The sequence below is a fragment of the Ailuropoda melanoleuca genome, chromosome 1 (assembly GCF_002007445.2).
Source record: "Ailuropoda melanoleuca isolate Jingjing chromosome 1, ASM200744v2, whole genome shotgun sequence".
Classification (NCBI taxonomy): Eukaryota; Metazoa; Chordata; class Mammalia; order Carnivora; family Ursidae; genus Ailuropoda; species Ailuropoda melanoleuca.
The window spans coordinates 103,346,934-103,365,725 of record NC_048218.1 but is presented as its reverse complement, the minus strand read 5'-3'; the positions used below and the strand labels follow the sequence as shown (position 1 = coordinate 103,365,725).

The following is an 18,792-nucleotide window of genomic DNA, read 5'->3' as shown; positions in this document are numbered from 1 at the left end:
AAGTTGTAAACATAATGATAGTACAAAGAACACCCAAATAGCCTTTACCCAGAATAACATTTTAACCCATTTGCTTTCTCCCTTATCCTTTCCCTGGCCCCCTCCTTCTCTCTCTCTCTACACACACACACACACACACAACACACACACACACACACACACACACACACACACACACACACACACACTTTCCTTTCCTGAATCATTTGAGGATAAGTTACATACAACATGACCCTTTACCTTTAAATACTTTAGCCAGCCTTTTTCTCAGGATAGTGATACTTTACATAAGCACAGCAATCTGTGTCATAAGTTTACATACAATATTTAATCTACCATCCATATTCTAATTTTGTTAGTTGGCCTTTATAGCATTTTCTCCTCTAGTACAGGACCAGGTAGAGTTAGCCTGTTTGGCAAGTCTTTTTACCTCCTAATTCTGGAATATTTCCAGTCTATCTTTTTTTTATGACATTGACATTTTTTGAAGAATACAGAACCCCTCAAACTTTTTTAAATAAAAATTTTCATTTTATATTGGTCCAGTGTTTCCTTTTGATTGAATTAAGTGCATGTACTCTTAGCCAGAAAACCATATAAGTGAGGATGTGGCCTTCTCAGGGTGTGACCATCTGCCTGCCTTCATTTGGTGATGTTAATTTTGATCACTTAGTGAAGGTATTGCTCAATTTTTTTCACTCCCTCATTCCTGGGTTTTTTTGGTTCCTTTTCAACTAGTAAGCAGTCTATAAGAGACACTTTAAATACACTTTAAATGCTCTCCTTATCAACATTTATCCCTCGTTATAGCATCCATTAATGATTTTTGCCTTATCTAAACTTTACTGCAGTGGTTGCTAAATGATGATTTTTCTGACTCCAGCCCTCCCTCCCCATTTATTAGCCCTCAGCATCCTACTTTAAGCAAGAACCTCACTTCTTCTCATTTATTTGTTTATTATTGGTATGGACTGATGAACTCTTATTTTTTCAATGGTTTATAATTGATTACTGTACTGAATTGTTTTGATACATAAATTATCTAGGCTTAGCCAGTAGGAGCCTCTTCAAGTTGCCTCCCATGACATTGGAACTTGGTTTCCTCATCTTTTATAAGCACTTCCTCACCTTCTGACGTAACAAGATATCTCAGATATACTTACTCTGCCCTAGCCTTCAAATCAGCCATTTCTCTGAGTACTCTTGGTTCCTTTGAATCGGAATGGCATTAGAGACCAAGATCTAGGCTCTGAGTACGCTCTTGTGCTGCTTGATTCTGCTGATAGTTTCATGGGTTTATATATATGTCAGACATATCAAAGTATATATGTACTTCATTGTATGTCAACATGATACCTTAATCTATTTTACAAAAAGCAGATAATAAAAGAAAGTAACATGTTTTAAAAAGACATATTTTGTAAAAGAAAAAGTTAAGCTAAAATACAGTGTTCAAAGGTAAAACTTGGGTAATAAAACACTAAAGAAAATTAAAGTAATTGTCATAAAATTCATGAACATGGTTATTTTAGGGAGGGGGGAGTTGGCTGTGACTGGGACGGGGGACATGAAGCTTCTAGGGTAGCTGGCCAGGTTTTATGTTTTTACCTGGATGGTAGTTACAAGAGTTTTCTCCTTATAGTAATTCATTATATAATTGTTTTAAGCAATTTTTCTATAGCTTACAATTTTATTGTATTTTACAATAAAAATGGTTTTAAAAATAAATGACTGTTGTTCATGTTCATGATGCAAATAAATTATTACTTATTGGAAATTAAAGTCACATTCCAAGTAGGGCAAACTCATTGACAATCTAACATATAGTTCATTGTACAGTTTATAAGCTATTTGAAGGTACTTTCAGATAATGACTTACTAATAAGCAGTCTATACAATCTTAAACTGGAATATTACTTTTTCTTAATATATTAACTTTTTGAGTTTTGTTACAAAACCCAATTATATATAAAATCAAGACATAAGTTTATTTCAGTTTTGGAATTTGCATTCGTTCATTTTAATGGTTTATTTTTCTGCTGAGATTTATCATCTTTTCACTAATTAGAGTGGATTTTTTTTTTGGTTATGTCTTTAAGCAGAATTATAACTGCTCTTTGAAAAATCCTTGTCTGCAAATTTCAGTATCTGGGTCATCTCAGAGGCAGTCCCTATTAACTGTCATTTCTCTTGAGACTAGGTCATGCTTTTCTGTTCTTTCTTGTGTTGAGTAATTTTTATTATATTCTGGGCACTGTAAATGTTATGGAAATTCGGATTCTGTTATATTTCTCCAAATACTATTGTTGGTGGGTGTGAGGGTGGTGATGCTTTAAGCAGATAGTTAATTTGGTTGGCCTCAGACAGTAAACTCTCTCTAGGCAACAGTTCAAATCTCTGTTTAATTCTTTTATCTTTAGCCTCCTTGGAGTCTGCCCTGTGGATGTATAGTTCAGGGCTCAGCCAGATGTGTGTGTAGGGTCTATATGCAGTATTGGGATTCCCTCTCTTTGATTCTCCTATTTTGAGTCAGTCGTCACTTTTTAGAACTATAGGTTGACCCAAACACTGTGCTCTAGCTCTTTAGGCCAGACTGTTTTCTATCTGAAACATTAGTTCCCCTGCATGGGGCAGACTGGAGCCTCAGGTTTGAAATCATAAAAAAAAAAAAAAAAAAAAGCTGACCCCATGCTGTCACCTCATTCCAAGTGTCAACTTACCTCCAGAATCTGCTTGTTTTTGTTCACTTTCCAATGCCTTCTAACAGAGTTTTTCTTTTTTTAATGTTCTCCAATGTTTAGACTTTTTATTTATATGCAGATCAGTCTGATAGGAGCCTACTTAGCCATTGTAGAAGAGACTTGAAAGTTTATTTCTTTAAAGAAATAATAATATAAAGATGCTAAGAAATTTCTCCTAAGGATGAATAAAATAATGATATAGAAAAGCACATTGTTGGACTAACAGATTAGGTTATTTTTTGGCAGAGAAAAACCCCTCAACTTTGTATTTTTTAATTTCAAGGAAGTATGCATGTATAATCACAAATAGAATATAAAGATAAGTAATACAGGAAAAACATATTTTTAAAAAAGGAAAACATATATACTTGAACTATGTTGAAATAAAATATTTGAATTTCTTTTATATTATTTTAGGAATAAATCTAATGAAGCTGATGACTGTCAAAGAGAACTTAGAAAACTGAAGTTTGAATCCATTATTTCTGAGTCACGGTATACACTGCAAATTTTTAAATTAATATTTTTAGTCATTGAATTTGAAACCATACTTTAAGTAACATTTTATTTGAAATGTACTTAGCTTTTCTTATTGTATTATTTAAATATATAATACCTAATTCACATTTATAATATCTTGAAGTTGTTCATTGATTTTGCCTCTGCCTAGGTGGGGGAAGTTTTAATATCACAAAACTCTCCATTTTCTTAGTATTTTTAAAGTTTTTCTTTAAAGTTAAAATTATAGTCTTTAGTTTCAAATGAGATTTTCATATATCTTTGATAAACATAAAAATATAGTGTCTAATTTGTATTGGTGTGTTTTTTTTTTAAATCCTGTTCCATTTTAGGCATACCAGATTGCTTAAAGAGAAAGAGGATTCTTTAATGGCTTGTCAACAAATATGTAAAACTTTACAGGAAGAACTGACTGCAAAAGAAAGGCTAGAAGAAGACATAAGGAGAAGAATTAATCTTGCAGAAAATGAACTACAGATAACCAAAACTCTTCTGAATCAGACAAAGGAAGAGGTTGTAACACTGAAAGATGAAAGGTGCCGTCCACAATAATTTCTTCCAAAAATATTTTAAGTCAGTATTCCATATATATTTGAAATATCAAGGTCTTATGTATATTAGTGACAGTGAAATCATGGCATTAAAGACATATTTCACAAGAAAGGTCATCACATCCTATCACCTCATTTGACAATAATTAAACCGAAACTCAAATTGGTTAAATGACATGCTTAAAGTCACATAGATAGTGAAAGTAGAGATGGAATCCACATTACATTTGGTGTTAGATTGTTATTGAAAAGTATCAAAAAGAGCATGTGTGATCGTATACTACTGAATTTCACCTGTGCCAATAATTGGTGGATTCTGTCATTTTCCAACAGAAAAACATCTTTTTGTATCACTTTTTATTAATTCCTATTTTCTTCTCTGTTATTTATCAACACCTCTTATTGAGGGCTTTCCACAAAGATACCTCTGGCATTTAGGTAGTAAAGGGAAACTAAAAAGCATGTTCATTTAGCCTTCCTAGATATTGTTGCTCAGTTAATTTGTCTTTAAATTAACCTATTTATACTTAATATCTCAAGCCTGCTTTCTTTCTTTTTGTTTTCATTTGCCTGGTATGTCTTTACTCATTCTTTTCAAGTTCTTTAGTTTTAAATGCATGTCTGATATATAACGCACATTTGGGCTTTTATTAGTTTTTATCAAATCTGGGAATCTTTAATGGGAGATATTATCCCATTTACATTTATTGATATAACTATTATATTCCAGAAGAACACAAGTTCCATAAAAGCATGAATTTTTGTCTTATATTATCCTCTGTGAACAGAACACAAAATTGGCTATTTGTTTTTCATTCTTCCTATAATTTTTTAGTTTCTTTTTTAATTTTGTTAACTTCATTTTATGAGTATTAGAACAGTTTCTAACTTAGAAGATTTATAAACTTTTTTTAGTTCTTTACAAGAGCAGCTATTTGTTCCCAGAGGAAAAGTCTGGGAGTGGGTAGAAAGCAGTTTAGAATTAAGATAATTGTCTTAGAACTTTCTCATCACCTCTTTGCCCTGGGTTATATCTGTCTCTACTACAGGCTAGAAGGAGTTCTGTTCAGTTCACAGCAGACAAGTCTTATCTCTGGTCCATCCTGGGATAAGATGAACAACTGCAGTGCTGATTGCTACCCACCATTTTTTCCTGACTCAGTCATACCAATAACCTGCCTCTTGCAAAGATGGTATACCTTATAGTTACATGAATGTTCATTCCACCCCACCACCTCTGCCATTTCACAACTACATAGTCACTCAGCCCATAGCATACTAGAAGCAGCAATTTCATAAGCAGGAAATTTGCAAGAACCAGGCTTACTAATAACAAGAAGGAATGGCAGCTGAAAGATTGGTCATGCATAAGAAGAAAAAAATATATAAATCCAAACAAAAACTTGAAAAGCATTGCGATTTGACCCAATATGCAATAGAAACAGCCCTACACACATCAATAACTTTGAGTGTTCCTTTATTTATAACACGGGTTAATAATTAGTGGCCATGATGATGACCCTGAGTGAGAAAAATAAAAATCAGTTTGATACTCTACATAAAAAGTACAGAATCATATGTCCTAGGACACAATGAAATAACTTTTTTTTTTTCAAATCTTCTGCTTATAACTTTGGTTATCTGAGTAATTTTCTTATATTCCTGTATTATCTAGAATACCCCACTTCTAATGATGTCAGATTAATTAGATTTAATTGCTTATCCAAATGAATGCCATCTTCTTTATAGTGGTCATTGAAAAGATCCTGTCTTTGCTCAAAAATTTCTGGAACTCTTTTCTGAGGATTGACTTAAGTGCATATGTTTTACAATATTCTCTGTATGATGAATCTTATCAATCTCAGTAGGTTCAGTGAAAGCCAAGTCCAGTGAATATGGTAGGAAGTCAATCTGAGAAATACCATGTGGGATCAAAAATAAATTGTATTTTTTTTTCTGTGCTTAGTAAATTATTTCTTGCTGCAATTTGAAGAAGGCAGTCTTATGAGTGTTTTGAGGATTGATGGCATCATTAGAATAAATATAGAACTTTCAGAGGATTGCTTTGAAATACACACTCGCCTGGATGTATGTGTTTTGCCACATTTTAAAGACATTTAGTATGGTTCTAATCTTACCTTCTGTTGTAAGTGCTGAATGAGAAGGATAATTTAAGTTTTCAGAGAATAGAGATGTCACTGAACTACCACCTTCCTTCTACTTCCCTCCTTTTGTCTTTCATATCCTTCCCCTGTTTCCTTTGCTCTTTACAGTTTAATCTATCCAAAAGCAGGCATGGTATTACTTTGTCATTTGGTGGTGACACGAAGTTTACTGTTTGGTACATAACAAATTAAAATGTGCTTATGGACCAGTAAGTTATCATACTATGATAGGAGTACTCCTAGACAACCCATTGTCCTTTTTGTCCTAGGCCACCTTCAAATTTTGTCTGCCATGTCCTCTATTGTATCCTTAAAGTCTAGCATATATCCACTCAATAAATATTTGTTGAGTGAATGAATGACTTGCTTTGGGTAATTCAGTCAGTTGGCAATTATTTGAGCAGCATTTACTATATGCCAGGTGCTCTGTACCCTGGGGCTATAATAGTGAATCGGAAACATCCCTGTCCTCAAGAATCTTACATTCTAATGAGACACATAATTTAAAAAGATAAATAAAAGTGAAGAGCTAACTAGAATAATTATAGATTGTGATAATGGATATAAAATAAGTAAAAGGGTATTGTAGCAGACACTGATAGAAAGGGGGCCTTGATTTGGAAAGAGCAGTCATAAAAAATGACTTTTAAAGTGATACATAAAGGAAGATGAGTAAAAGTAACCGGGCCAAAAGCCAAGAAGAGCTTTACAAGCAAAAAGCAAGCTTAGTGAGTTCTCAGAAATGGCAGTATGACTGGAGGCCTAGCAAGCGTGAGTGAGGAAGGTGAGGACCAAACCATGCAGCATCACCCAGGCCTTTGGGAGTTGGGTATTATATACAGTGCAATGAAAAGAAACCATTGAAGAGGAGTGACACTGTGGAAAGATCATTCTGATGGTCAGTGGAGAAGGTATGGCAGTGGGCAGCAGGAACAACTCAGGTCATTTACTGTTTTGATATTAATGAAAGGACTTTATGTATGGTTAAGCCTAACAGACATGAGAAAAATGAAAATCTTCGGCTCCCTCCCCCTGCCAGCTTGTGCTGGGATATTTAAATGTCTGTACCAAGTGATAGTGGTGAAATAACCAGAGTTTACTCCATTTTGAGCCAAAAGGGATATATAAAAGCCAAGTTAGGGGCACCTGGGTGGCTCAGTCATTTAAGAATTTGACTCTTGATTTTGGCTCAGGGTCATGATCTCAGGGTCATGGGATGGAGCCCTGCATTGCATCAGGCTCCATGCTCAGCGAGAAGTCTTCTTTCCCTCCCCCTCTGCCCCTCTCCCCATGCACTCTCATTCTGTCTCTCTCTCTCTCTCTCAAATAAATAAATAAATCTTAAAAAAATAAAAAAGAAAGCCAAGTGAAAAGGATATTCTTGAAGAGTAATGACCTTTTGAGAGCTTTTGAAACTTCTGTCCAAACCTACCTTGAAACTTGTTGATAAGCCAATCAAAGATTCTTCTTTTTCTTTAAGCAATCTGGTATGCCGAAAATGGAACAGGATAAAAAAAAAACTACCAAGAGACATTAGACACTATATTTTTATGTTTATCAAAGATATATGAAAATCTCATTTGAAACTAAAGCCTATAATTTTAACTTTAAAGAAAAATTTTAAAATACTAAGAAAATGAATAGTTCTGTGATATTAAAATTTCCCCCATCAAGACAAAGGCAAAATCAATGAACAACTTCAAGATATAATAAACATGAATTAGGTATTATATATGTAAATAATATAAGTCTTCCTTTGACTGCTGGGGCAACCTTTTAACCTGCCCCCTTTCTGTCTCTGGTTCTTTCCCATCCCCTCCTGACAGCAGACATTCCTTAAGGTTCATGCATGGTCTTGGATTTCCTCTTTCCTCTTTCTTCTCTTTAGTAATAAACTGTCTCTCAACTGAGCAAGTTTCTCTGTAAAGCTTTACTTTGAAGTGCCATTGGGACCTGTAAACAGAGATGTCCCTAAGCAGTTGGAGATGTGAAAAGTCCCTCCAAAGAAGAAGTGAGGCTCAGCAAAAACTTTTAAAATTTAGGCCCACTGTTAGCACTCTTCCCTTTACAAATCTTGCTACTCTCACCTAAAATTTTTAAAGCCTAGGGGCACCTGTGTAGCTCATTCAGTTGAGTGTCTGTCTTTGGCTCAGGTCGTGATCCCAGGGTCCTGGGACCGAGCCCTGCATCAGGCTCCCTTCTCAGCTGGGAGTCTGCTTCTCCCTCTCCCCCTCCCCATGCTGTCTCTCTCTCTCTCTTGCTCTCTCTCAAATAAATAAATAAAATTGTAAACAAACAAACAAAAAAAAACCTTTTAAAATAGAGATACTGATAGCACTGACAGAGATTCTTGTTCCGTAGCACTGGGTGGTGCCTGGAAATCTTCCACACAGCAGTGTCCCCAACACTGTCATGAAAGGACTTGCAATCAACCAGGCTGCCAGATGTTCTCTCCAAAGGCCAAAGCCCAAGTTGCTCCCAGTGACAGCGTGTGCTTCCGTAAGCTCAGGCAATCTCATGTACACGCCACCCTTCCCTCACCTCTCCTGATACAGAACCCCTCAAGCTCCACTGGGACCATTATGAGAAAGGTGCAATTTAAATGCTATGTGACTTCAGAAGAGGAGAAAAGGAAGATGTAAAATGCCAAAACTAGGGAAAAAACTGGTAGAACTGAATTTGGGGCAGGAAAGGAGTTGGTGACTAGGAGATAGTTGAAGTATTAGGACAAATCTACTTAATTCTACATTGCTCTCTCCCCCACACTCAGGAAGCTCTATTAGGAGAAGAGGCTCCAGTAGAAGGAGGAAAAGTAGGCCTTTCGAGAACACAGAGGCTGGGGGTAGAGGTCTGGCCAGCTTGGTCACAGACACACTGAGGCTGGAGAGAGAGGTCTCCCCTGTGGATGAGTAAGGCAATGGACAGCGCCAGAGAAAAGTGCAGCTGTTTTCTCAATTCTATACAAAGAGCTTTCTGCTCTCCTGCTTCTGGGCTATAAGGTCTAGTCAGTCAGTGCCAGAACTCTGCCCAGAATTGTGAATTTGGGATAGCGCTTCAGGCCTATAGTGGATTAAATAGGGTTCTGTGGGCTGGCCTGCAGGCCTAATTCCATTTTTATAGAAAATTATTTCTGTGGTAAAATGTGTTTGAAATTCCCTATAACCAACTTCCAAATAACGTTTTATAAGGACATATGTGTTTAAGCTTGGAGACTGCCCACATATAGCACTTAGAGAAATTTATGCACTGACATGTGGGCTACAACCATAGTGCCGAAACATGCAGCTGTCTGTAACAGCTCTCATACGCTATGCGTTCCCAAGAGCTGTATTAGCACCATTTTGGTAAATTCCAAGAAGAAATATAGGAAAATACTTACTCACCTGACTTGCCAATAACAGGATGGGATTAGTGAAGAGCATTGTTGGAGGAAAAGCTTAGTTGTAACCGAAGTTATGTGCAAGTTGCTTACGTATAATTTCTTCTGTGAAATAAATAATATACGTCTGTATCTCTTTGTCTAACTTATTTTATTTTTTTAAGATTTATTTATTTATTTATTTGAGAGAGAGAGAAAAAGAGAGAGAGCACGAGAAGGCGCACAAGCCAGGAAGAGGCAGAGGGAGAGAGAAGCAGTCTCCCTGCTAAGCAAGGAGCCTGATGCAGGGCTAACTGATTGAGCCACCCAGCTGCCCCTCCTTATCCATTTTAAATGAAGTTTACTGAAGTGCTCTCTGTCCCTCCAGAAGGATATCTTAGGCTCTAAGGAAGGGTTTTTTTTTTTTTTTAAAGATTTTATTTATTTATGTGACAGAGACAGCCAGAGAGAGAGGGAACACAAGCAGGGGGAGTGGGAGAGGAAAGAAGCAGGCTCATAGCAGAGGAGCCTGATGTGGGGCTCGATCCCGGAATGCCGGGATCACGCCCTGAGCCGAAGGCAGACGCTTAAGGACTGAGCTACCCAGGCGCCCCATGGGAAGGGTTTTATTCACCCTCCCCCACACGTGTAACTTTAATTTCTTTTCAATTCTCAGGTCCTCTTCTTTCTCTTTGTTTTTGGTTTTTGGTTGTTTGTTTGTTTGTTTGTTTTTAATTGAAAGTTACAAACCCTCACCCCAGAAGAATATATACAAAATCTAGCACATTTTTTCAGGAGGTTCAGGGAGTTTCCTGCTTTTCTATTATATGACATGACCCCATAATTATTTTTTTTTAAAGATTTTATTTATTTATTCGACAGAGATAGAGACAGCCAGCGAGAGAGGGAACACAAGCAGGGGGAGTGGGAGAGGAAGAAGCAGGCTCCCAGCAGAGGAGCCTGATGTGGGGCTCGATCCCAGAACGCCGGGATCACGCCCTGAGCCGAAGGCAGACGCTTAACCGCTGTGCCACCCAGGCGCCCCTGACCCCATAATTAAACAAACATGCTTCCTCTTGCTCTCCCTCTTCTCTCCCTTTCCCCCCACCCCACCTCTGTCTTTCTCCCTCTCAAACCGTCTCACACACAATCCATAGCTATCACAGTTGTGGGGAGCCCTCTAAGGGCTTCTGTGATCATGTCCTGAATGAGATGCTTCCTTCTGTGGCACTCAGTGGCAGGAGTAAGGGATCTGAAAACCAATCCTGACTCTGCTGTCCTAGCCACATGCCACAGGGGAAGGAGCTCAGTTTTCTTGCGTAAGTATGCCATTCCCTTCTCTTACCAACCCTTCTGTCTCTAGGTCTGACCCCACCCAGAGGGAATATTGTTTCTAATTTACCAACCCAGAGGGGAATTCATGTCCAAATTTGCCCAAAGGCACTGGTTAGCAGAGTTGGGGCCTTCACCTGTGAAGCAGGTCATTTTCCACATTTTCTACATAAGGAAAGAGGTTAAGCAAGGCTAAACCTCTCACTCAGGGTCACGTAACTGGCAAAGACAGAAATCAAGCTCTTCTGGGTCTAACCTCATTACACATGTTCCCTCCACTATAGTTCATATAGTTGCCTCAGCATCTGTCTTGAAGGGCTGTTCTGTCAGCTCCTCTCTGTGTGACTTCTTTCTCAACCATGTTATAACACTGAGCCTTCAGGGGACTCCCAGCCCTGAGGAAAGCAGGAGAATCCAGAGTGCTCCCCTTTGTATCTCCTCTTCCCGCCCCCTTGCTTTCCTACCCCACCTCTCTACTCTTTCGGGATTCCTCCGTTCACTCAATAAATATAAGATGGTGACTTTTGTCTTCTATTTCCTAGTATCTTGGCAAAATCAGAAGTGGAGCTGTATCTTCAGAATGAAAATAGAATGAAATAACATTTCACAAGACAGTCTAGAAGAAGAGAAGCTTAGTGTTTAGTTCCTTTAATGAGACTTATCATATTTTCATGAAGGTTAAAAAAATAAGAAGTGTAGACTATAAAAAAGGATTCAGAAGTAGTGTATAAGGGGTCTCTTACCTCTGTTACAATAAAGGTACTGTGGCTTAAGTATTTAAAAAAATGGACTTTAGATTTAGGCAAATAGGTTAAATCTCAACTTGACCAGTATTAAATTTGGACAACTTAGCCACTTTAAGGCTCATTTTCCTCATCTGTAAAATGGGGATAGTAGTAATAGCTATCTTCTTATGAAGACTAAAGCATCCGGTATTGTGCCTGGTAGGTTTAAGTGCTTGGAAAATGTATGTTTAAAGCATCATATCTTATTAATGTTTATACCCTGCATTGGTGATGTAGCTATTTATTAAATGTGTATTGAATTCAATATTATCTGCTTTACTCTTCAAGTTGTAAAGATTAGTCATGGAGTGATTCAATTGGAATGCTATCCTATTAGTTGAAAGCATCATGAAACAAAATGTTTTAAGTAACATCATTCTAAAATAACAAACCTTATCTTTTTTTTTCCCCCAAGACTCACCTCTTTCTCTGATTTCCTATCTATCAACAGCTCTCAGAACAAGAGGTTTGCCAAACTTCTTATGATACCACAGAGTTAACTGCTTTTAACTAAAGCAAGAGTTGTGGCAAAATCAAATTTTCTCTTTGATTGACAATGTGAAGACATCTCTAAAAGAACAACTTGTGAAATAGAATTTAAAGCTGTCGTTTGGCATTATGGTTTGACATTTGTTTGCAGTTACGTTTTTAACTACAATTAAGGGAATCTAGATTTTTGCATGTATATAAGAAATTAGATTCTCATTTTCTTTTGGGTCTAAGAATGTAAAAGTTAAAATTTTAAAAATAAATACTCTTAATTGTGAGAGATCCTAATTTGCCTATTGTGCCAACTCCAGAAATGTTATTTTTAAATAATAGTTCATGAAATTGCAGAGTAGAGTGCTGCAGCTAGCCGTACCTCCCTCTCAAATATAAAAAGCAAAGGCAGCATAACACTGCCGAAAGCTCAAGGCTGGTATGAGCTCGAGCCAGCATTGCTCAAGAATTGTGTCACTTTAGATGGTCATTTACTACTTCAGAATCTTGTTTCTTCTAAAACTTAGGCAATTGCATTAGTGTATTACCAAAAAATGGCAAGAAAGGACCACTGTATCCCCTGAGACTAAAACAATGCTTGACGCATAATGGACACTCAATAAATATTTGCTGGATAGATGAATGTATGGATGAGAATTAATTTAATCCCGATGAAACCACCGATTGCATGATTTAAAATTCGAAAGCTCCCAGTGTTTCAGGTCTAGAGAGCTTCTGACTTGTCAAAAATCAGAGGTGGGAATGCAGTCCAAACTCCCGGATTCTAGTGATAATCTTCTTTATTAGATGCTTAGTAAAATCCAAATTTAGGACCTAAATCTGTGTTATTTCCTGTAACTCTCATGCATCTTTATCTCTAGAACTGGTTCTGAAGAGGAAATGAGATGTCTGTATGACATTCAAAAACGGCTACAAATTTTCAGCTTTTTTATAACATGGAAAAATATGGAATATGCATCTAACAATGTTTTATTTCTTATCATTCCTCTAGATTTCTAGCAAAAGGCTCACAAGAGTCAAAATTGATCCCTTTTAGTTTCTTTCAACACAAATTTTTTTTTCATCATCAGTGTCTTAAAATGGTTTTGTATTCCTGAATAATGTGGAAGCTCTGCCATGGGCGTAGTGTGTAAGTGTGATTTTTGTTTTTGGAATCAGGATTATCTTTTTCATGCATATAATCATCCCTGTTTACATTACTCAATGCCCATTTCATGCTACTCAAGGGCAGTAAGTATTTGTACAATCACATATAATTATTCTTTCTGCCTTGTCCCACTAAAGAATCATGCAAGAGTCTTAGAGTCTGGGTCAGAGGCTCAGCAGGAATCAGAGACCTGAAAGTCCTTCTCATTTCTATAGCCATAAATATCAAGCAAATTTACCACTGCAGACTTTAAGTCCATGACTTTTAAAAGAGTTCATTCAAAACACCTGATACTTTGTGGAAATGTCATAGGGAATTTCATAACTCTGAAAATTCAGTGAATCATTATCATTTCATTAACAGTGTTTAAACCTTAGCCTACTATATTTTAGCATCTATAAGCTGCTAGACTTTCAGTTTTTGTTCTAAAAGGAAACAAATAACAGCAGTGGTGTTTTGTACTCGGTCCATCAGAAGAATGTATATGGAATGGATTCCACTTTTGGTTGTATCTAAATTATATGTGTCTCCAGAAAGACTGAAATTTGAGCATCTCAAATACTCAGCACCACCCATTTAAAAATAAAGGTAACTTCTAGTGTACTGACAGGCACCCATCTGGAAATGCTTGTTGGAATTTTCTCATCAGTAATACCTCTTTTCAAATAGGAAATCAGGCTTAAGAAATAAAATGGACCAAATTGCCAAGACTGTGGTGTCTGCTATTCTAACAAGTGCGTGGCCGCCACATTCATTCCGTGTCCTGGCATTTTAAGAACCAGGTCAGGTGCTACCTCAGTATCCACTGACTGCTTTTCCTTATTTGATTAAGTTTACTATTATAAGATTCTAATATCATACCTAAACTTGTATAATATCACTTGAGGATAGACTATGGCATTAGTTTTCTATTGCTGCTATAACAAATTGCTACAAATTTAGTGGCTTAAAACATCACAAATTTATTATCTTAGAGTTTTTTAGGTCAGAAGTCCAAATGAGTGTTAAGGGACTAAAATCAAGGTGTCACTAAGGCTGGTTCTTTCTGGAAGTTCCATTCCTTGCTTCTTCCATCTTCAAGAGGCTGCTGGCATTCTTTGCATCCTAGCCGCATGAATCCAATCTCTGCTTCCTTTGTCACATCATCAGCTTCCCCCTCTCTCTTGCCTCTCTCTTATAAAGGCCTTGGTAATTACATTTAGGGCACAACCAAATAGTCCAAGATAATCTCCCCAACTCAAGGCTCTTAACTTAATCACATCTGAAAAGTCCCTTTTTCCATATTAAGTAACATACAGACACTGTAGATTAGTACATGGATATCTTTGAAAGCAATTACTCAGTCTACTACAACTGTGGTGAGTTAAAGATGGCCCTTATTAATCCTATAGCAAGCACTAAAATACAACAAAAGATTTATAACTAAACAGCCAAAAAAATGGATAAAAGCAAAATCCAAAAGAAGGCAGAAAAAAGAAGGAAAAGGACACAACAGATGAGACAAATAGGAAACAAATAGCAAGATGATAGATTTAAGGCTAACCATATCAACAATTGAATTAAATGTAAATTGTCTAAACATTCCAATTAAAAAGCAAAGATTATCAGATTGTATTAAAAAAATAAGATTCAGCTATAAACTGCCTATAGGAAATTTATCTTAAATGCAATGACACAAATAATTTAAAAGTAAAACAATGAAAAAATACACCAAGTTGATGCTAATCAAAAGAAAGCTGAAATACTATTGATATCGTATGAAGTAGATTTTAGAACAAAGAATATTACCAGGAATAAAGAAATTCATTGTATAATGATAAGTGGATCGGGGCACTTAGGTGACTCCATCAGTTAAGGGTCAGATTCTTGATTTTGTCTCAGGTCATGATGTCAGGGTCATGAGATGGAGCCCAATGTCAGGCTCCGTGCTCAGTGACATGCTCAGTTCTCCCTTTCCCTCTGCCCCTCCCCCCACTCACACACACACTCTCTCCCTCTCTCTCTCTCCCTCTCTCTCTTTCTATATCTTAAAAAGATTCAGTGCAATCACAAAATTCCAACATAAATTTTTGTAGAAATTAACAAGTTAATTCTAAAATTCACATGGAAATGCAAAGGACCTAGAATAAGCAGGACAACTTTGAAAAAAAAAACATATTTAATACAGTGTGGTACTAGTCTCAAGAAAGACAAATAGATCAGTGGAACAGAATAAAAAATCCAGAAATAGGCACACCTATATGGTTAACTGATTTTCTACATGAGTACTAAAACAATTCGTTAGAGAAAAGATAATATTTTGAAACCATTGGTACTGGAATAATTGTATATACATGTGTGAAAAATGAACGTTGATTCATACTATGAAATATATTTATATAAATTCAAAATATCGATCTAAATATAAAATCTAAAATCGTAAACTTCTAAAATGGAAGGACAACCTTTATGACCTTGAGTTGGGCAAAGATTTCTTGAATTCAACACCAAAGAACACTCCATAAAAGAAAAAAATAACCCTGATAAATTAGACTTCATTAAAATTAAGACTTCTGTTTCCTAAAAGACAGTTTAGAGAATGGAAAGACAAACTGCGAAATATACATCTCATAAAGGACTTGTTTCCAGAATATGTAAAGACCTTTAGAAACTCCATTATATGACCGTAAACAACCTAATAAAAAGGTGAATGAAAGATTTGGCTACTGCACCAATGAAGATATACAGGCGGTCAATATGTACACACACAAAAAAGCTCAACATCATTAGTCATTAGGGAAATGCAAAATAAAGCCACAGTGAGATACTACTACACACTTTCATAGTGTCTAAAATTAAAAAGTTTGAACATAACCAGGTGTTGACAAGGACATAGAGAAACTGGAATTCTCATACCCTGCTGATTGGAATGTAAAACAGTATAACCTCTTTGGGAAACATTTTGGAAGTTTCTTAAAAAATTAAGCATATTTACCTTGTTACCCAACTATTTTACTCAGGAGAAATTAAAACTTGTACAGAGGTATTGATAGCTTAATTTGTAATGGCCAAAACCTATGAAATAACCTATATGTCTATCAACAGGTGAATTCATAAATTGTGGTGTAACCATACAATGAAATACTACTCAGCAATGAAAATGAACCACAATCTAAGCAAGAAATATCCCCCACCTCCAGGGAAGAGATCCTCCCAGTGGGTTCCAGGGGAATTTCAGAATTTCAATGGGCTCCGCCTGGTGTTAGGTGCATACCTCCCAGTGAGAGGACTATTCTATCAATGCCTGACTGCCATCAGACTTGGTGACTCAACTTGTTCTTGCCACTGAAATGTGAGAGAATGCACCAATTCTGAGTAGAGGCTTCAACAAATCCAATGTTTTGGAGATATTTCTTTTTCATCTGCTGCAAAAATAGCATTCCTGGGTAAGAGTTGCTGCTCCTTGAGCTACATCCTGGAACAAAACGTGGGGAGCAAAGCAGCAGATGGCACATAACATGAGCAAAAAATAAGCTCTAGTACTTTAAGCCTCTGAGATTGCATGTATGTTAAGTTTGAGATGTCTCTGAAATATAAAAGAGCAGTCAGATGGTGAGTTGGGTTCAGGAGTCAGATACGGAGATAAGACAGAGAATAGATCTGAGCCAGAGATAAATTTGGAAGTCGTCAGCATCTAGTTTGCATTTCAAGCATAGCAGTGGATAAGATCACCTAGAGAAAGAGTAGAAAGGAGAAAGTGCTGAGGAACATGAACATTTAATGACAAGTACAGGAAGGTGAGTCTGCAGGGGAGACAGGAATGGTCGAACATTTGGGGGAACGCCACAAATGAGCTATTGAACGTAGCCCCACTTCTGCTGTCCTCATTCCTTGTTTCTTCTGCTTCACTTCCTTTTCTGCAGCCTCGAGACTGCTAAGCAAGCATCAGACCTGCTGGGTGCACCTCACACTCTGAAAGATAAATTTTTCTTTTACATTACTGGATTTTGAGCATGATTTGGACAGGGATCCTGCCTTCCTAATTCACCTCTGTCCGTTCAGGGCCCAATGACTCTGCTTTGTCCCTAGTGTGCCTAGCTGACAGTAAACTCTACCCTACTAGTCACCTGCCCGGTCCTTCACCTTAGTCCTTCCCTTTAATTCCTTTTCCTCCACATGTGCTCAGGCTTTAATCACTAAGTATTTTAAAATAAATATTGAATAGATACATAGAAGGTGAACATAGATGTAAAGTATAAAGAAGTAAAATACAATGAACATCTGTGTGTCAACCACTCAGTTAAGGAAAAAGAATCTTACCATTAGCTTTGAAGTCCCTTTGTGCTTCTCCCCAGTTCCACCACAGTGCCTCATTGCATGGAGGAAACCACCAACTTGCATTTTGTGGTTCACAGCAAACTAAGAATAGAAGGGAAACTTCCTCAAATGGATAAAGAGCATCTATAAAAACCTATGGATAACACCTGACATTTCTTTGCTTCACTTCATAATTTTACCAAGTTGTTAACATTCCTTAAAAAAAAGTTACAGTTTGCAAATATTTTATCTTCATAGAAATAAAATCATACTGTAAGTGTTACCCAATTTTTTTTCTTTGTGCTCAAAATTATGTTTCTAGGATTTGTCCATTATGGTGCATGTAGCTGAAAAGCATTCACTTCTTTTTTTTTTTAAATGATTTTTTATTATATTATGTTAGTCACCATACAGTACATCCCCGGATTCCGATGTAAAGTTATGCTCCATTAGTTGCGTATAACACCCAGTGTACCATGCAATACGTGCCCTCCTTACCACCCATCACCAGTCTATCCCATTCTCCCACCCCCCTCCCCTCTGAAGTCCTCAGTTTGTTTCTCATAGTCCATAGTCTCTCATGTTTCATTCCCCCTTCTGATTACCCCCCTTTTCTTTATCCCTTTCTTCCCCTACCGATCATCCTAGTTCTTATGTTCCATAGATGAGAGAAATCATATGATAATTGTCTTTCTCTGCTTGACTTATTTCACTTAGCATTATCTCCTCCAGTGCCGTCCATGTTGCAGCAGATGTTGAGAATTCATTCTTTCTTATAGCTGAGTAATATTCCATTGTAAATATGGACCACAGCTTCTTAATCCAGTCATCTGTTGAAGCGCATCTCGGCTCCTTCCACGATTTAGCTATTGTGGACAATGCTGCTATGAACATTGGGGTGCATATGGCCCTTCTCTTCACTAAGTCTGTATCTTTGGGGTAAACACCCAGTAGTGCGATGGCTGGGTCATAGGGTAGCTCAATTTTTAACTTTTTAAGGGACCTCCACACTGTTTTCCAGAGTGGCTGTACCAACTTGCATTCCCACCAACAATGTAGGAGGGATCCCCTTTCTCCACATCCTCTCCAACAATTGTTGTTTCTTGCCTTGTCTATTTTTGCCATTCTAACTGGCGTAAGGTGGTATCTCAGTGTGGTTTTGATTTGAATTTCCCTGATGGCTAATGATCTTGAACATTTTTTCATGTGTCTGTTAGCCATTTGTATGTCTTCATTGGAAAAGTGTCTGTTCATATCTTTTGCCCATTTTTTGATTTGTTTATTTGTTTCTCATGTATTGAGTTTGAGAAGTTCTTTGTAGATCTTGGATACCAGTCCCTTATCTGTAGTGTCCTTTGAAAAGCATTCACTTCTTTATCTATATTGTATTCTAAACT

General features: G+C 36.9%; 1 protein-coding gene across 1 annotated transcript in view; it reads left to right on the top strand.

Annotated features, from left to right (window-relative positions):
* LEKR1 (leucine, glutamate and lysine rich 1) overlaps positions 1 to 18,792 on the top strand; it is a 174,328-nt gene that overhangs the window by 118,810 nt on the left and 36,726 nt on the right. The window contains exons 10-11 of the mRNA XM_034663981.1: positions 3,159 to 3,236; positions 3,593 to 3,796. Coding sequence (XP_034519872.1) covers positions 3,159 to 3,236; positions 3,593 to 3,796 — 282 coding nt within the window. The remainder of the gene's footprint in view (positions 1 to 3,158; positions 3,237 to 3,592; positions 3,797 to 18,792) is intronic.